The following is a 20,805-nucleotide window of genomic DNA, read 5'->3' on the forward strand; positions in this document are numbered from 1 at the left end:
TACAATCTGGGACTTGGAACAGTACAAGCAGCACTTACCTACTGGATTCCCAGAGGACCAGAGCTAGAGGACCTTTCTACAGGATCACTGCTTCAGGAAGACCACCTCACTTGGACTGCGCCCACCATCCTGCTCAGGTTGTATTCTGACTCTGTCAGTGGTCCTTTGTGTTATTGCATTTATTTTATTTTTACCTTTTCACCTTTCTTCTTATTAAATTATATTTCTGACTTGGAGCCTCTCACTTGTTTTGCTTTCAAACCATGACAATGTCTCATGTCTTGCCTGTAGGAGGCTGAGCTCTGTCTGAACTGTATTTAATGTAACCTAAAGAGGCCAGGTGGCAGCTCATGGGACATGGAGCCCAGGCAGGAAACATAATCTATATTGGGATAACAAAAAACCAACCTCAAACCAAAAATCCAAACCCTTCCACAGAGAGGTTCCTTTCCTTACAAACTTTTCTCTCAACCTCCACAAAGAAAATGGGAAAGAATGATGAAATTGTTTCCAGCCAAATAGTCACAACTGGTGAGCACCTGACTTGAGCACTGTATGCATTTATGACTCTCCAAATCAGTTATCCACTTCTGATCACTATTAAACTGGCTCATATTTACAGCTTTTTAAATGATGGAGTTTTGTATTTTCCTGGTGTTTCAACGATTTGTTCCACTGGCTCTATCAATCATCATCTTTAGCAATCCTTACCCTGCTCACAGGGTTCAAGCTGTATAATGAAGATCCATCTGCAACTAAATGTTGAGACTGAACTGAGTTCCAGGGAAAAGATCCACCTTCTATACACACCCCCAACACTCCTCCTACAGTGCTTGTGCCCTTGTGCTGCTTCTTATTTATCAAAATTAATCTCATTTCTTTTTCCAGCTTACTTGCCACTCCTCAGTAGGAGTAATCTACTGAAAAAGCACATAGAGTAATGACTGATTTTTACTGCTTACAAAATAATGATGACTGAAATACTGATGCAGGGAGCTGTGTAAGGAATGGGGTGCTGAGATAGAAACCTGTTAACAAACTCTGGGATCCCCAGATCTTCCTTTAGGAGGTGGTATCACATGTGATCTTTCTCAGCCTTTCTTTCAAGGTTACGTGAATTTTAAAAAGTAATTAAAATGGTTTGCAGTGGAGTTCTGCACTCCCACATGAGTTATGGTGATGGTGTTGCAGAGTACACAAAGTCTATAGTGTGATTTACATCATCATTTGTATCTGTGAAAGCTCCAGCAGTATCTGCCTGCATAAATCAAGGGTTTTCTCATACCATTAAGAAATTATTTAATTCCTCCAGATTTTATCTGAACAGGACTAGGACGTCTGCATAGACAGATGCAGGGATGTCAATAATGGCAAGTCAGATATTGATTCTGGAGACAATTTGAATCACCTGGGTTCTTTGTTGCTAAAGGAGCCACTGAAATACAAGGACACAGAAAGATCAGTGGAAATGAAACACTCAAACATTACTATTCAAAAGCCTGGCGGGGGGGGGGGGGGGAAATCCCTGTTGCTACTGCAGAACACGGATTTGGTGAAAGGATTGGTCACTGGGAGTGCAGGACTGGCCACGGGGCCAAGGACATTCCCTGGATCTCTGCAGTGTGTGGGGCTGTGTGTGTCCAGCAGGGCTGAGCCAGGCTGGCAGAGCAGAGGACACACACCCTGAAGGGCTGGGAAAGCTGCCAGGGAAGCTGTCAGGCTGTGGCGTCTTTCCTGGGGCAGCAGAACATTCTGCTGTCTTGCACACAGAGCTCCTGTTACAGGCTCCTTCCTCTAAATAATGCCATGATGGTTGCTTTTCACTTGAGGTGGCAAGGGAAAGACCGTAAAACCAACAAAAAAACTCCCCCTAAGCCAAGTGCAGCCTTTAGGAAAGGACATTTATTCACCTTCAATATAAACTGCAGTGTGTATATGTGAATATTTAAAATAGAAAATGCAGTTCTCACTTCAAGGCCTGTTTCAGCAGAGAGCTACCACAAACACCTGCAGCAGCTCCAGCAGCTCCACGTGTGCTGGGAAGTGCAAAGGGCTGGGAGCTGTCCCTGGAGAGAAGGTATGCAGAGACTGAGATTTACAGATACCCCTAGAATCAGCTGTGCTTGCTGTACCTTTTCCTCTCCAGGCAGCTGACAGTCCAGGCTGTAGGTATTCCAAACTGTTCTTAAACGGAAGCTGTTTATTGTTTTCAAAGATGATTTAAACAAGGAGGTATTTCTAAAGGAGCAGGAATTGCAGTGTGCATTGTTCAGCATTGCCACCCAGTGAGATTGAGAGAGAGTCAAAACTGAGGGATGCAGAGTCAGGCTGGAGCAAGAGCTTGGGCTTTTCCTGTGAGCACACTGTTCTGGAGATTATACTCAATTTAAATAATTATATGTTATGGGAAAGTTGATTATATTTTGAATCCAAAGGATTTATAAATCCCTTTGTAATGAATGGTGCTGCACATAGATGAGGACCCCTGTGATGCCCTCAGAGCACCCTGGACAATGCTTTAACCTGGAGCACTGGCTGGATTTAAGGCTGCCTAGGTTCTGTGGCCTTTTGAACAAAAGGGACCAGAAAACGGTTCAGTCCCAGAAAACAAGTGTGCCCAGCAGGGGTGATTCTAATAAAATATCTAAATGAAAGCTCTTGTAGGGATACTGCCTGGAAGTATCCAGGAATACCATCTGGCTCCTACCTTCTTGAAGTTCAGTATATGTTAAAAGTTACTAACTATTGCTGCTTTTTATTAATACCCACAGTGGAAATGTATCTGTTAAATTGTTCCCATTTACCCACTGGAAAAAGAAAAGAAAAGAAAAGAAAAGAAAAGAAAAGAAAAGAAAAGAAAAGAAAAGAAAAGAAAAGAAAAGAAAAGAAAAGAAAAGCTTTTTGAACAGAGATCTGGGATTCTTGGTAGAGAAACTGGTATCTAGGCTGATGTAACCCTTTCAAGTGTATGAGTAGACATATGGAGAAAGAAACAACTTTGTACTAGAAAAGGAAGTAATTTCTGTCCCTGTTGCCTTGATCACACATGATTGCAAAGGGATTTTTATCTACATCCTTGCTAACAGCAAGGGCTTTTACCTTGGGGATTAACAAATTTGAAAAAAAATCACAAAAACAATGGAACCCCTTCCTCAGCTTCCTCTCACCTGCCTTAATTATTCATTTTAACTCTATGCTGCAGATCAGGGTTACCTTGTTAGGTGCTTAATGAAGCTGAGAGTACCCACGTGGTGTAGCCAGTTAAGGAGTTCTATCCAAATTACATAAACATGCTTTTTCCCTACCTGAAGGCAATCTTGCATTACAGGACAATCAGAATGTCCTTCAGTATGAGGGCAATCTAAAGAGTTTGCATCAGGAGATTAGTAAAGTCCATCTCAAAGAGATTGATAAACAGATTTGTAAATTGTATTCTCCTGCTCTTAGGAGGATCCAGAGTTGCTGGATATGCTGCTCTTCAGTTCTGGTGGGAATAGATCAACCTCTTCATTTTCTGGTGCATGAACAATCAGATTAAGAGATATTCAGACAAAAAACAAGCTGAAATTTTCTATTCTTTGCATTAGTAGACAAAGAGATTTTTTTGTGAAGAAACTGACAGCATGAAAATAGCTCCTATTTTATAAGACACTGTAGAAACACAGGTGTGTGAGCTGCAGAAAAGTGAGTGCTGTTCTGAAAAAGGCTTATTCATGGAAGTGATGGAGCACTGAAAGGAATAAAAGTTGGAAAATGGTGCTCCAGGGTTACTAGAGCACTATCAAACCGCTGCACAGTGCAATGGGATCTGTGGTCTGTGCTGGACACTGTCTGCAGAATGACCTCACAGGGAAAGACTCAGGGAAAATCCCAACCAGCAGCAGTGGAGTCCCAGGGCTCTGAACAGCAGCAAGGACCTGGCCCTGGACCCTGGCTCCTGGAGGGGACCAAGAACAACTCCCAGGGCAGGAATTCACTTTAGCCCAACCATGTCAGAGGTCCCCTGAGCAGAGGCTGGCAGGAGTGGCTGAACTCTAGCAGGTCACCAGGGAGGGAGGGTTGGCTGAATGAAAGCCGAGGAACTCTGAGACATTGTGGGAGCCTTGAACCTCAACTGCCTAAAGCACGAGCAGTGCAATGACAACCTGCTGAAACTGCAACAAATATCAGTCTAGAAAAGGTGGCTGCTTTTTCTTCAGAGCTCCTGTGTTTTAATGTCAGCATGGACTCCTTGTGGGTATTGTAACTGGAAAGTGAAAGAGTAAAACAGCTGAGATGAGCTCATTAATTATTAAAAAGCTGACATCAGTGTGGATCTGCTGTGGAGAAGCTGTGAATTTAGGATGACCTGTTGCCTCAAAGCAATGTTTAAATCTGTGTTACCTCTGAGAAGTAGCTCTTCGCCTGCTCTGTCAAAGTTATAAACCCATGAACTTCACAATATATCCTAAATATAACTGTACTGGCAAAATGCCCTGTTAGAATGGCAAGGATAAGTGAATACTTTTTTGATTGTTTTAGTTTTTTATGCTTTTTAAAAATTCCAAAGTGCCTGCTGTCCTGAAGCTTGATGAAAACCATGAAAATGGGAAAGGCTTCAAATCTCTGCATGTATCAAACAATTCAACTCCTCATTCTTGACTTGTGCATCACAAGGTTCTGTTGAGGGGTCCAGGTGAGGGTGGTCCCAGTGAGGGTGGTGGTGGTGTCTTTAAGCTGTGCTGCAGAGATGGGGGTTCCTGACCTGGGGAAGGAAGGGTCCTGCCTTCCACTGCAAGCTGGAAATGGAACGTGATTTGGAGTTCAGGTGTTTATGGTTTGATGGCTTCTCTGGGTCGGTTTTTGGTTGTTTGTGTATGGTTTTGGTTTCTGTTTGATGAGGTTGGTTTGTTTTAAGCCTCTTTTGGCTGCTGAAGATGAAAGGCAGACTGCAATGCTTGGCCAAGGAAGGTATGAACTCTCCGCAACAACAAAATCCTGTTTGAACTCCTCCTGCCTTCTGAATGGCTCCTGCATAGGGATTAGTTGGAGAAACGTGCTAGAAATGCTAACAAAGGTGATCACTGTGTTTTGTGGGGCTACATTACAGCTTTAGAATGTTCAGCCAGTGTATGCTGACCTGCTGCAATTTGTTCTGAACAGCACCTAGAGCAGGGACTTTCACTGTGATGTCCTTGTGCTGACAGCACATGAGACAAGAAATACTCTGCTGTTTGGATTATTACAATAATTGATGGATTCATATGTACTGTTTAATTTCTTAATACTATCCTGTTAAATCCTTCTGGGAATGAGATCACAGATTTTTCTAAGTAGCAGCTGCTGCAGAATTTCCTGAAACCCCAGATTTTTGGGCTGGGCCAAAGGAAGGCAGGGCTGAGGATACAAACTGATGCCTGGTTGCAACAATATGAGTTAATACCGGAGCCTGCAGCCTTGAGAAGGTGTGGGCAGCCCTGGTGATTCAGGGAGTGCTGAGGGTGTTCAGTGAGCTCTGTGGTTCAGAAAGGAAACTCACTGCTCCTGCTCCCCTCTTGAGTCCCTTGGAGATAAACTCTCCCTGGAGAGAGGCTGGAGACAGCCCAACAAGGTGTGTGTTTATTCCCCATGCTGCCCTTAATCAGTGTACCATTACCCAAAAGCTCTGCAAAGAGAACCATGAACGTGTCACCTCTGGAAAATCACTGTGACTGAGGAAAAAAGGAATGAACAATGACTGATGCAGTAATTTACATCTGTCAAAGTGATTACTGACTGAATGATGGTTTTATTTCCTCTGATTAATTTAGCACAAGATTCCTTCTTATATTCTTTCCCTGCCCATGGGGTGGATATCCCTGATGAAGCACAGGTTCCCTGGAATGCTTTTTGTTATTACTCCTCTCTCCAAACAAGTCCTCCTCACCAGCAGCTCCTGAGTCATTGCAGGAGGAATCAATACAGTGTCTGGTCAAATTACCTGGTGCAGGGGCTCAGTTATCTGCTTATGTCCCAGTTACTCCCAGAGATGGAATTACAGAGCAGCAGCCACTTCACTGAGGAAGGATTCCAAGGGAGCAGGATGTCCCCAGGATGAGCTGGGGGAATGCTGGTCTTAGGGCAGGCAATGCAGGTGCAGAATGATCATGGTATGAGACCAGATTAATTACTCATCCATGCATGCATCTGTAAGTTAGGAACATACCTTTTATTATTATTTGCCATCTTATTTAATTAGATTTGAATTATACTTTTTTGTTATGGCTGCATTTTTTCAGCGAAGTTTTTATCTTTCTTAAAATTTTGGAAAATTGTTTTTGTTCTTAGTAGTAGTCTTTTTTCCCTAAACTTCAAAAGCAACTTTAAGCAGAGAAATCTAATTTAAAGGTTTTATTTACTGTATAAGCACTGTCCTTTGGGTTCTGACTCAACATAATTCAATATGAGCACATTGAACCCATCTGGGTCTCCTACAAATGTGTATAGATCTATATTATCACAAATAGTTGCTGTGCTATGATCCCAAATCAAGACTAATAGAAAATCAGTTTGCCTAATGTCGGCCTTATTTTGCCTTTAATGAAGAGCTTTTCTAATTCTTGTTGGCAATTTCTACTGATAAAATTAAGGTGGTTTTTTTTTTCCATTGTGACCTAGCAGAATGCAGCAGGATTTTCAAGTTTCATAACGTGATAGGAGAGATGCTGACTTTAAGGCTTGTTTTATTTCCAGTTGTTGGATGCCAGTTTGCCTGTGGGAGAGGGAGGGGGCTGCTGGCTCAGCCCTTCCCTCTGCCAGGACAAAATATCCTGGAGGAGTGTGCCGGGAGCAGAGGTGTCCCCACAGAGCTCTGGGGCTGCAGGTGTTCCTTCTCCTGAGGAACATGGAACAAAGCACTGTGGTTTCCTGTATAACCAGTCAAATGGCTTTTGCTGGCTTCCAGGAGGAAAACCTGTGGGCTTATTTTGTGTTGTGTCAGCTCCCCTGTTCAACAGCTCCCCACACTGAGAGGAGGTGGCCCTTGCTGGACTACACTAAAGAATTTATCGCCTCCAGAGCCAACAGAGCTTTTTTTGTGCCAGTAGAACAGAGGATGTACCAGGAACTTGGCATCTAAGTGCTCTCTGCCTTTTCAGAAGGAAGGGATGAGATCAGTGCTCAGGAGCAGCCCAGCACCCGCCCACGCTGGATCCATGAGGATGTTTAGCTCATGAGACAAGGCAGTTGCTCAAGCACCAAACAATAACCTAAATGTGCAGGATTTTAGCACATGGAGACTTTTTTTGGCTTGTTCACTCCTGAAATTCCAGGCTGGCCTCTGTTAGGATGCAGTGTGGTGGGGACAGGCTGCTCTGCAGGCGCTGGCAGGGCTGCAGGGACAGGGGGACACTGGTGATCGTGAACGACAGCCCCACTTGTGTGAGTGGGGCTCTGACTGGAAGCACTTCTGAGGGATTGTCCTTTTGGCTGGTGACTTAACTCTGGCCTCCCCTGGATTCCCTTGTGATTTGATTTAAACCCCAATGGCCCTTTCTGTGGCATATGATCTCTGTCATGCTCTGTGTTCAGTCACATCCTATTTCTGCACATTTTTCCTGCGCTTGCTGTGACCTGTGAAGAGGGATGAATTACCAGCATGCTGTTTCCTTAAGCTGAGCAATTACTTTGAATGAATATTACATGGGTTATGTGAAGATAGAAAGTGGGAATAAAGAGACTTGCTATGGAAACAGGGTTTTTTTCCACTTTTCTTTTTTTGATGCTTTCATCTCTTCTGCAGTGGGTATTACTGTACTATTTATTCTTTATGGTGAAAATATGACAGTTATGTCTGTTAGATTTTACATATTTTTCTTTATATTCCTTAAAAAAATGAGAAATCTAAATTACATTTCTTTACTATCTTTGGGTATTTTGCTTTTATTCTGATGATGTCTCCTTTCTCCAGGCAACAATAATTAAGATTTTGCATTAATCCCATCTCATTCGTGCATTTTTTCAGGTGAACTGTCTGTCCTGCTTGTAAGTTCATGTTCCACAGCATTTCCAGTATGGGGGTTCTGTAGAACTTTGCAAAGCCCTGCTGCCTACTGTCTCCAGGGTGGTATTTAGTGCAAGAAAACTTTTAAAGCCCAACAGAAGCTTGTGGATTGACCTCTCTGTATTTTATTGAAGTGATTGATCTATCTTATATTTTCATTGACTGATCTCTGTGTTTCTGCTCCAATTATTCACTTCTACATGTTTCTGCTGTGCTGTATAAAATATTCCCAGTGTTGAGAATCAGGAGTCCTTCAGCAGTGAGTGCAAAAGAGGCACCTGAGAAGCTCAGGGACCCACACTTTATCCTCTTGGTATTAAACGAGTTCTAAAACAAGAAGGAGAAATGCCTCTGTGCACTGCTGACACTGAGCCAGCAGTTTCAGTCTGAGAGGAAGAGAGAGAACAGTGATATTTGTAATCCAGTGCTAAATGCAAATAAGTTCTGTGTCTCTTTCTTCGGGAGATTGCTTCCCTGAGTCACCGGGGTTCATTTACATTCGGGTGACATCTACAAGAATTTTGCCAACACAGCTTATTACTGCAAACATTGTGTCAGTTCTGACATTTCTCTTTGCTGGAGAATCCCCAGAATGGCTCTGTTTGTTCCTGGTGGCAGACGTGGAGTCACACAGGGAGCGGTGCCAGCCTCAGCCGCGCCTGCATCCCGCCGAGCTGCATTCCCTGAGTTCTGCCTCCACAACCCCTCACGGCCGGGTGGAACAGAAGCCTTTCCCAAAGCCATTGTAGTCTGGAAGCAGGATGGGCACCCGGTGCTGGCTCCTGGGGCAGACACGGGCAGGCCTCAGGCCTTTTTCTGGAGCAGAGGCACAAACACGTCACCACGACGGTGACAGAGCTCCCCACGACACCAAGCAGCTCCAGCCCCAAACAGGAATTCAGATTAATCCAGCACTCCCGGGGCTGGATAAAAGAATCCATGGAAAAGAAAGGTTGTTATTATCCCTGTAGCTGCACTGAAAGGATGTGCAATTCCCAGACTCTTTTTCCAGTCTATCTCCCAACAAGTGTGTGTTACAAAGCTGGGGAAGGAGTCAGTGTCAGGAGCATCACCTGAGCGAGATCCTCAACTCTTTGGTCTTTCTTTCCTTTATCCCTGCTTTGTGCATTTCCCTGGCTATCCCACATGTGATAAATTTTGGGTAAAAATTCGGGTATAAAACAATAACCTGATGTGTAATGGGAATAATGTTAATAAAATTGTGAAATCCAGTATAGGGCTAATCGTTTCCCCCCCAGCCTGCCAGTCTCAGTTGCAAAGACAGGATGAACATCATCAAGCTAGACAAAGACACTGGCCAACCTCGATAAGAATCACTTCCTTGCCAATGCAAGGAAGAAATTCCTTCGTGACAACGATGCCAATCTCATCAACTCGCTGGCGATCTCATCAACTCTCCGGCACAACAAGCAAAATGAAATCAGCATAAGACTAACACATGAAATTGACATAAGAAAGAGTTTTTCCCGGAATGAGACAATGAGACCTGACGAGATCCGGGAAGGCCATCGAAAAGAAATTCGGACTATTCAGTCCATCCTGGACACCTGGACTGCCTAAGGGCAGAAAAACCCTATAAAATACTGGACTGAAAGCTGCATCGGCGTGGATTTGGGAGTCTTGTACCCCGGTGCGGACCCCTGTCCACCCAGCGCGGCGCTGACCATTTCCTATTTTTGTGGCTTTCTCATTTTTCTTGTGCTCGATATTTTGTTATTAATAAATTGTCTTTTATTTATCCGATATTTGCCATTGCATTTATAACACCACACAAAGGACTGAGGCAATTACTTCCCCTTCCCTCCTCAGAGAGGGCGTCTTCAGGGTTTCTTTCATTTATAAACATCATTTACAGGTTCTGTGAATTGCTCTTGTTAATCAATGATGCTCAATAAGAGAGATCAGAATATTTTCGTGTCACCCACTCCATATATTTTTCTCCTGCCCTGTTTATGTATTTATATGTAATATGCATTTATTTGTCTCTCCCTCTGGGGAACAAAGCCTGGCTGCTACAAACACTTCTCTTGCTATTGCAATGATGAGATCAAGTCTCTTCTGGAAGCCACTCAATGAAACCAGCCACATTATTTCAGTTATGACTCAAGGCAGATTTGAATTTAGTATTTCAAGGAGGTGTTATGGCCTCTGGCCCTGCTGGCTGTTTTCTATTCACTCTGCTCACTCTGTATTTTTCATCTTATTCTCAGTTCTACAGCATAGTGTTTTTCACTAGCTCATATTTCATAACGATAATGTGCCAGAAACTGGAGTCTGCTGTTTTTTATAAAGAAACTGAAGCTGGGCCTCAGTTGAGGAAGGTGCTTATGTGCATAATTTGTGCTCTGTAAATGCACCCTTGATTTTATTCCTACAAAATTTTCCAATTCAGGAGGCACTGAGATTCATGTTCTAAAACTGTCACTGTTCCACCCCTTTAGACTGTGGGAGAGGGTTTTGCCTTGCTGATGGACTTCTCTTATTTTCAAAGTTTGCATTATAGAAGTGTTAAAATCAAAATTACCAGAATGTTTGAAAGCGCTTTTGCTGGAATTCATAGATTCATATAACAGAAGGAAAAGGCATAACAAGGCAACTCCTTTAACAAGAACAGTTTCTTGGCTGTGTTTGTGGGTTTATGGAGCAGCCTTTACAGGGTGCCTTGACAGAAACTTTAAAACTGTGATTTCTCCCCTGAAAAAGGGCAACCATTCAGAGAAATATGTTAATATATTTCAAAATATAACAATACTACCGATCATTTCTCACTATGAAACAGAACTGTTCATTCTTTATACCCTGACAGATAATTTACTGTTGTTAAATGTGTTATATATATTTTATATAAAGTTGGCTTTTCGCAAGATGTGTGCTATATGGTTAATAATGTTGTGGTAAGGATATAGAATATAAGTTTTTATTTCTGCTTTTAGAAAATTAGGCATAGTGGTAATAACTGATGTAATATGCTTAAACTGTCTGTTTGGTCGGGATAATATCCAGCAAACATGTAAAGAGGACCCTGCTATTGATATACCAACTATCAGCATCTACCACCTGAAGAAAGCATGGACCAAGGCCCAAGCTGGAAGCGATAAAAAAAGACCCAGCCACGAAACACACATGCTCTAAAAAGGCAGACCCAAGGAGGAGCCATGCAAAACAGTTCCTGGAATATGGAAACTAGTTTATGGAATTTTATGAATATATTGATATAACGGAAAGGGTATTTAACGAGTGTCTCTGAGATAGCAAAGTGTGGACTTGGCTGAATGCTAAGTCACCCGGCCGGCCGTAGTTGGCTTTTTTTTAATCTCCTAATTGTCTTAATTATTTTATTAAACATATTTCTTAAAATTTACCAAAAAAGTGAACCTCGTTTTTCACACCTTTGAAAAGCTAAGCTGTCAAATCAGAGATGCAAAATCAGATAAAAGTTCTGCTCCAATTAACAGTTAATCAAGGGCTATTGCAATTGTCCTTTGTTCATTTCTGCTTACACAAGTTGGTAGTGTGTCAATGGGATATTCTGTATCAGGCAAGATCAACAAATACTGACCCTCAGCAGGCAGTAAAGTAATCATTAAATAAAACCCAAAGCCAGCAAATAAAAGAGGAAGAATATACTGAATAAACAAAAATACTGGAAGAAGCAGTCTTCCAAATGAATCCTTAGAAAGGATAAATAAAATTGTAAAAGAAAAGGATACTGTTGTCATTAGTTGTCATTGATAATCCAGACTAAGTTAATCTGTGAAATGTATAACCAGCCCAGCAGCAGGATTTTTGTAGGCAGCAGGCTGCATTTTGTTGTGGCAGGAAAACAGTAGAAGGTGATTTCCACAGCAACCTAAATTCTCCTACTAAACACTGATAAATGTTGTGAATGCTCCAAAGTACTGAAACCTGTCTGGAGGTCACAGCCTGTGACTATGCAAGTGAAGAAGAAATAAGAGTTACAAGTAGCAGTGAATTCAGAACTTAACTGCCTGACAAAGACTGCTTAAACTATCAGTGCAACAAACAATGTGATACTTAGTCAAGAGTGTTTATAAGAACTGATTTATTAAGTTGCTCCCAAACTGGATGCTGGTTGTTTTTTACTTTCCCCCATCCCCTTATATTTTTCTTCGGGATGTTTGAGTATTTTTCCTAATAGAGAAGATTGTATAATAAAGGTATTCCTGAATAGAAGGAATATAATTTTTTTTGCTTCATAGAAATGCTAGGGTACTATGATACAGCAATTTGCCAAGCTGACAAGTACAGTTACATTCATGTGCTGAGTGAAGAAGTGAAGTTAAAGGAAGCAGAAATGACTTCTCAGAAGGAAATTGGCAGGCACGGGGCAATCTGGGCCTCTTGAGTTGGGATTCTTTCCTGCCAGTGCCTCTGATAACCCTTCTATTTGTGTCTCCTTCAGTGGTTCCTTAAAACTAGGTTTTCCCATCTCTTTCAGTGGTATGTGACAATATCCCACAGGTTAAGAGCAAATAGTCCCCTACTTTTGGAACTTCACTTTGGAGCTTGTTTCAGGAATTTCTTGCTCTCCAATCTGGACAGTAAGAACAGCCTGGATGCACCTGCAAGGAGGCTGAACCTCTCTGAAATGCCCCTCCTGAATGCCTGCCTGTCTTTGACAATCTGGAGAAGGTCTGTGTGCCTTCCCTGGAACTGTCGGCAAGGACTGGGAGACACCTGGGTACAAATTTGCAAGAGAACTGTGAAATTGCAAATTCCTTTTCTTCAGCTGGGCCAGCTCTAAAAGGGCGTGCAATGAAATGAATGGAAACACAGAATGCAGTCATTAGGTTAACATTTAATGTTTTCAGTATTTATTATTTCCAGTTCTGCTATGTTTATGCAATAGATGTTTCAATAACAGTACCATGCCTCTCTTGAAATCAGCTTTTCAGACAAAAACTCTTCACAACTCAAGTTTGGACAGTGTTCAAACATATTTTCCTCAACAGCTCCTGTTTTGTTTTTTGATTCTGTTCACCATCCTGGTGGACTCCAGGCAGGATTACCTAGAAAGGATTTTCCATGGGTAGGATTATATACATGATTTTCTATAAAGCTGCTTCTAAATGAGAGGGATGGAGGATGGAGGTTATTAATCCCCAAGGCCTGAGGTGCTGCCCAGAGAGGCAGTCTGGAGGCTTGGCTGTAGAGATGCTGCTCTTGGAAAAAACAGAAACCTCCTATTAATTTGAGCTTTAAGTAAAATCTGGATGACGGAATAATTTTAAGCTTTTGTGCAGTGTTTAATTACTCTGTTAATAAAACGCAAAGACTTAAGTTACATAAAACAGAATTTGAGATTAAAGCCTCCACTAATGTAACCTTTGGGACTGGGAACAATGATTACACAGGTTGTGATTTCTCTTTGGCTTCAGTGGGGTCAATTCTTTGGTTCTCATGAAAATGTATGTTTAAACCTGAAGCAGAATTTTACCCTTTCAATCTACTTTCTCATGGTCTCAGGCAAGTCCCTAGATAGAAAATACAGCCTAAAAAAAAGGAGATAGGTAAACTGAGACACTAAAAGGCAGCTCAAATCTTTGTGTGCTTTAGCTTCATGCTAAATGAGTGGTGGAGGAGAAGGAGACAAAGGGGAGATGAAGGTAAGAACATCTTAAGTGCTACAGGTCAGCACCACTTTTCCAAGAGTATTTTCTGAGAAATGTGTGGATAACCCTTGAGCAAAGGTCATACATTTGATTTCCAGCCAGGGAAATTTTAGCTTGTTTTCTCAACTGGAACAAATCCATACATTGCTTCTCAGGGCAGCTTCCCCTGAATGCACACAGGCCAATGCTTTTGGTAAGTCCTAGAAGTGGTTCTACTTCCTATCCAAGAGGATTTACCAGCAAAACCCACCCTCAATCAGAAAAGAGAGCACAGGAAAGAGAAAGGGGAGGGGGAAAAACACAAGAATGTGTTTTTTTTTTTCATCTGGGGATTCTGGTTGACTGAGCCAGAAAGGAATAGGCAAATATATTCATACTTCCAATACACTTGAAACAGTTCATGATCTTTCCCATTAGGCTGAATTTCATGGTAGCTGCACATTAAATGTAATACTTTTATGCCAGGGCTTTGCTTCCTAAATGCTAAAATTAAGCTTTCAGAGTAAGCTAGGAAGTAACAATTCTGTTTCTGAAAGCCAGGACAGCTATGGAAGGTAAAAATGAACCAAATTCTGGGGACTTATCCTGCAATATGAAATTTTTATTTTGACATTATTTTTTCTTTCCAAATTAGTCACCATGATTATAAGAATTTATTTCCTAAGCTGCCCCTGAATTGCATGCTAATTTTTTTTTTTTCTTTCCTCCCTCTTTTATCTTTTTTACCTAGAGAGGACTTTCCATAGGCAGGATTGTGTATGTGATTTTCTATAATGCTGCTGAAGAGGGATGAAGTTTATGAATCCTAAAGGCCTGAGGTGCTGCCCAGAGAGGCCATCTGGGGGCTTGGCTGTGGAGATGCAGCTCTTGAAACAAACAGAAACCTCCAGTTAATGTGAGCTTTAAGTAAAATCTTCACAACAGAATTATTTAAAGTTTTTCTATGCAGTGTTTAATTACCAATAAAATAGGAAGTATCAAGTTATGTTTGATTTTTTCTTTCTGCACGAAGCCCCTCCTGTGCAGAGCTGTGTGTGTTTATGTGTGCACACATCAGCTGTGGGAAGCACACAATGAGGCTGTGTTGTAATCCTCCCCATGAATCACACACGTGGCTTCTCAGGCTGTTGTTGGTTACTGTGATGTCCTAAAGAGCCTTTCAGGAATTTTGGAGCTGTGGCTCAGCACACTGGGACTGATATTCTTGCACAGCTATAATGTCCAGGAGCCATGGCTGGGAAACACATGTGTGAGGTGCTACAAAAAGAACAAACATTCCCTCCTCCCACATTCTTCTTGTTTGATCACCACTTGTTTAGGCTCTTCCTGCCAGGCTGGTTTGTGGCAACAGCACAGATGTTTTCCACCTTGCAGCAATATGCTGAACATATGGAAATCCATCCTGGAATATAGCCTTCCTGGGAAGCCCACTCTTACTCTCAGTAAGTTTTTCTTCTGTTCCTTCCCTGAAAATTCACTTCACCGTGGCTGGCTACAAAGCTTTTTCTGCACATGCCTAGGTCTGAAAGGAAGTGTAACATACCAGGAATTCTCTTTGTTTTCAAGCACTATTCTGTGTGTAAGCCCTGGGGAACCTCTCTCCCTGTCTCAAACAGAACACGTGGGATGTCTCTGCCATTTGTTCATTGTTCAAACAGCACTGCCAAGAGCCCCAGTGTGACCAGACTGCCCACAACACTGGTGGATCTAAAAGCCCATGGCTTCATCCCTGCCCACAACAGTGGTGGATCTCCTCAGAACCCCATGACTTCATTCTCACAGCTGCGGCCTGAGATTTCCTTGAGTTTTGTGATAGTAAAATTGATGTGATACGGCTGAGAAAGAGCTGCCAGGTTTGAGTTTCTCCTTTCCTCAGTATTTATTTCTGAACTCCTTCCTTAGCAGAGCTTTTTCTTTGCCCTGCTCATTTCTGAGATCCTGCATGGCTGATACAAAGCAATCTCTTATCTAATGAGTGCTGAGGCCTCCTGGTCACTGCTGTAGACACCACTGAATCTGATTTTATCAATGCCAGAACAAAGGGTTTGATTCCCTTCAAGGCCCAAGAACAGGAATCCAGGATATTGGATTAGGCACTAATGGCACAGTGGGCAGGAGGTTTTTGAAAGTTAATTTCCCTTTCCCTCTGTCATTAATCTGCTTCCCTGGCTGATGAGCTGCCAGTGTTTAAAGAAGCAGATCTTATGAATATTCCTTCATGACAGGCCAATCCAGAAGCCCCTGCAGTGAATGTACTGTGGGCACATGTAACAGAGTGAAGAACTTGGGAATTTATTTCTCTGTTTAAAGAAAAAAGCTTTTCCCATACCAAAACCAGAACTGGACTAATAACCTTCTAATGGGTATACAGTGGGAAAGCTTTTTGTTTTCAAAACTGCACAAAGCAAAACCTTCCATGCTTTGGGATTCTAGAATCTATATTTAGGGTTTTGTTTAAGGGCCTGAATAATCACATCACAGCTGTAGTTTAAACCTGAGTACTATCAGAGATGATCTAGTCCAGTCCAAAGCAAAACCCCACCATGCTGCTGTGATTCATTTTTAAGAACTCCAGGATTGACAGGAATGATTGACCAATTTTCAGACTGATGGGGGAGGTTTTTTGGGGCCATAGGAAATACATCCCAATACTTTGATGGCTACATTGTATCCCAGTTTTCCGGGTGACTGGTCTGTTCTGTTAGTTGCTAGCTGAGACTGAATTGCTAGCATTTTTTTCCAAATAAAGTTGCACATGGTCAGCTTCCCTGGAAATCCCTGAACAGCTGTAGTCCATCAAAAATTCCACGATCTCAAAAGCTAATGACAGATTTGCTTCTGAGTAGAAACAAAAAGTACCTAAGTCCTGCTTGTAGGCATTTACTGGGAGGTGAACTGTTTGTCAGAAGCACCTGGATTGGTTCTCATTTTCCAGTTTCATGTATGTTTGAAAGTCAAATTATTGTACAGACTTTTCAACAGGGTTCCAAAAGATAAAGGAATTCTTTATCCACCCGTTGCCATTACTGTTCATAACACAAACAGTTTTATAAGTGCTGTTTCAGTCTTACTGAAGGGTATTTGGTTTCTGGAAAGCCAGAGGTGGGGGAAAGAATTGGAATAAAATTGAAATAGAGCAGACCAGAATAACACAGTAAAGCATGTTATCAGTCTTGAAAGGCTTTGTGACTTTGATAAATATTCCAGATAATTAATTTAAGAGACAGAGCTCTGCACACCGCGTGGCTCTATCACCATCTGCCTGGCACTGTAATCAATAAATTCTATCCAAAAATTGCTTTGCTAATTAGATGGAAAACAGTCTAGTAGTGGTACTTGGAGGGTTCATCCACTGGCCTGGTGAGTGCTGTGCAATATTTGTGTGTCCAGTCCTTCCATAAGAAGCAGGGATTGGGATCTCAACGGCACTTAGGGACACATCCCTCTCTGTAGAGGACCAGGTGTGGGCTTCCTGTGCTCACACATTTTTAGGCTGAGGAAGTAATCTCAAACCTACTTAGTTAGGGTCAAGCTGTTAGCAAGAACAGATGCTGGTGAAGATCTTCTACCTGATAGTTTTCCCCCTTTTGCTGGGGGTTACTCTCCCTGGAATTCTTGAGGTTCACAGAAAACTTCCTGATAAGCTGCAGGGAAAAATTGAGGAGCTGACTCAGCCTCCTGTTCCTATCCTTCCTGGCTGATGATGAAGAACTTTGACAAGGGCTGTTTTCAAAGACAGCTCCAAAGGTGGAACATGGCTTTATTCTGCTAGATTTTTACAGTGTAGGAATTATTTATTTGTAACACACTGAAAATGGAAATGTTAACCTATCTATGCACTAGTTTTACATTGTGATTTACTATGAGAATTACAAACTTCCAGCCCAGCGGAAATTAATTTCAGAACATCTGCTCAGCATACATTGAGGCACTTACAGTCAAGGAACACCATATTGCACGACAGAGATTTGGGCTACAGGTTTGGGTTTAAAAAAAGCCTAAACAACAGCTGTCTTCTTCCTCCTCCTTTGCAGTTAATTCATTGTAACTACAGTGAATAAGATGTCCTGCTGCACTCTGCTAATGTGAGTCGGAAAATCACAGAACAGTGGCTACTAGCACTGGGATTCAGAGAATATTGTGTCACTTTTTGTCCTTGGAGAAACAGCTATTTAGCAGAAGGTTGCAATTTCCACTGGGAATCTGTGTGTGTGAGTGTGGGGGATGCAGATGTGGCCTCTAAACAAATGTGGGGAGATGATGGCCATAAGGTTTTAGTACTGACACTCTGATAGCTGTAACTTTATAGAGTGCTGTTCTTGCCTGTTGCTAAAAAACAAGTTTAAAGTCACTTAAAGCCATTTATCAAATGATTTTTAGGTTGTTGAAGTAATAACATGAATAATAACTTGTTGAAGTAATAACATGTTGAAGTAATAACAGCTATATCTATCTATCTATTCCTGCTTTTATCTATATAAAATCCTTTTCAATTAAAAAAAGCTGACAATCGCCATGTCTCTGAAAACCTCAAAATAAATAAACAATAATAAATCTTAGGTGATAGATCTATTTACATGTTTAATCAGTGTCCTTAAGCAGCACGAGAAATTGGCCAAGGACACACAAATAATGGATAAGTGATATAACTGACACAAGCTTTAAAATTATCTATTAATAATGATTTAACAGAAAACCTGCTATAAGGGAACTATACTCCCTTCTTGGTACCTGGTTTTTATTACTTATGGGTTTCATGTGAAGTAGATGAAGTTATTCTTGGCCAAAATAAAAAGTAAATTAAATTTCTGAATCAAGATACCATTAAGAGTAAAGTAAATGTAACAAATCTAAGATGAGAAATAATAATGATAACTAACATGTAAAAGTCAGGTATTTTCATTCATGCTTTATGGCTCAAGGATGTAGTTCTTTAAATGACTGTTGCCTTCAGAGGGCAACATGAGGGTCTTGGATCCTGCCAGGAAGTCTTAAATATCCTAAAACATATTAGGATGAAATAGGTATATCAAATACACCAAATCTATTCTGGAGGAACCAAGGTGTTTTCTACCCTATGGGCTAAATATTTAGATGTCAGTATTAGAACACCAGAAATAAGAACAGTGAATGATTCCAGTGGAGTGCCTCTATCCTGCATACAGATAGGAGGAAAAGTAATAAATATGATACATACAGATGATATATATTTAGATATATACTCATCCCCGAGATGTTAGTTATAGAATTACATACCTTCCATAATATACCTATACATTAGTCACAAAGGTGGGGGTTTTATATACAAGTATTTTTCCATGTGCTGATTTAGCTACATGTTCATTATGACTTCCTGATGCGGACACAATTCCTATGGAAATCTGCCTGGCAGCCTTTGGATTCCATGTGGCTCTGTCCTGCATTCCTGGGCAGCAGTGCTGCTCTGGCAGGCTGGCACTGAGGGAATGCTGCACCAGGGGAAATTCAGTCCTGCTGGGGAGCTCTGCTGTGGTTGCTGCTCTGCTGACAGGCCTTGCACAGGTGCTTTGGCAGCCGCCTGGTCTGGAGAGTTTCTGTGTCTGTGGGGTGGCAGCTGTTGGTGCCTCAGTGCTGACACTGCTCCCAGGGTCACTTGTGAAGAGTCAGTGTGTGAAGACTGAAGATCATTAGTCCCTGCACTGACAAATAATGAATTTTCCTCAGGCAATTTCTGAGTTCTGTGCACACCTGTAACTATTGCAAATGCTCCGTTGGTTTGGAGTCTTAAAGACTGTAATGTGTTCAGAGCCAACCTGTGAGTACTTAACTCTTATTTTGTCAGCTGTCAATCCTGTAGTTTTTTATTAGCATTGAAGTGACAGCTTTGCATTTAGAAAAAAATATATTTACATATATTATCAAGATTGTTGCCAGTCTCTACTTTATGTACACCTTTATAGAAGGGCAGAAAATAACACATTCTTATGTGCAGTGTAAATTGATTAAAGGTTATCATAGGATCCTGGCAAAATGCAAGATCATCCAAACTGGTATGTTCCCATTAAACCTTCCACAGCCATATCCAATATGTTTTCTCAGAGGAAAAACCATAAGCCCATGTGTGGCTGTAATTTCTGCTGAATTCAGAGTGTAAGAACCTGAGATCTTGCCTAAATTCAGGTCTTACGTGCCTCCCATGCACAGTAACTGTAAACCTTAGGAATTCTCAGTATAAAGTCATAATCTTTTGTGCTCCATGGATCTGACCTGGATGCCGCTCTATTGTGAGAGGGTTGTGTGGGGCTGGAACTGCTCTGGCAGCTTGGGAGTGGGTGGTGCTGAGCAGGGATGGTGGTGAAGGCCTGCTGTCCTCACTCTGCATGTCCAGAGGGTTTTACTTTGCATTTTTCCTCCCTGTATCTCATGCCCATTTGAGGATGGGGTGTACTAGGCTCACTCCTGAATCTCATTTTTTGGGTAACTTTCACCTGAAGTGTCTTTACAGTCCACTCTGCTATTGTAACATCTGGTCCTTCTGCACACCTGAGGCCACATTCTTCTGTGTAAAATGTCATGGTAACTGAAATCCAAAAGTCTCCCAGTACTTCTTCTAATTAGTGACAGCATGTGATCAATGCTATTTGTAGAGTGTAGAATAGAGGTCTAAAAGTAGTTTGTCTCTTAGATATTGCTAGTCACAAAGTGGGCATGCTAAAAGAAAGGGTTCAGTGTTAAAACTGTAGCTTGACATTAACATGTAAACACAACAAGGCAGGAACTGAAGAAGCTGAGGTAGTTACATCTCCAAGTTTACTTGTAAACAGCAGCTGTTGAGACTGCAGCACCCTTGTGTTCATATCTGCCAACACCTCCTTCAATCCTTTGCAACAAATCTGGTTTTAAAACAAATGGCTAAAACTGTCTGCATTCTGTATAAAAAAGTACCCCATGACTCCTTTAAATACACTGGGTATCTCTGACCTGGCAGTAATTCTTCCCTCTCCCCTGGCCAAGCATTACTTGCATCAGCTGTGAGGTGGTTTGGTTATTCACATTCCACTTCCAGATGCAGAGGCTCAGCCAGCAGCCACTGCTCTGCAGAGCTGCCAGTGCCTAATTGTTTCTGGCAATGGCAACTGCCTTTCTTAGGCT

At 41.8% G+C, this 20,805-nt stretch overlaps 1 protein-coding gene across 1 annotated transcript in view; it reads right to left on the reverse strand.

The window, feature by feature from the left end:
* BEAN1 (brain expressed associated with NEDD4 1) overlaps positions 1-20,805 on the reverse strand; it is a 54,210-nt gene that overhangs the window by 21,061 nt on the left and 12,344 nt on the right. Inside the window, 1 exon segment of the mRNA XM_083869958.1 lies at positions 20,468-20,546. Coding sequence (XP_083726084.1) covers positions 20,468-20,546 — 79 coding nt within the window.

This window comes from Zosterops lateralis, assembly GCF_965231275.1.
Source record: "Zosterops lateralis genome assembly, chromosome: 12".
Lineage (NCBI taxonomy): Eukaryota > Metazoa > Chordata > Aves > Passeriformes > Zosteropidae > Zosterops > Zosterops lateralis.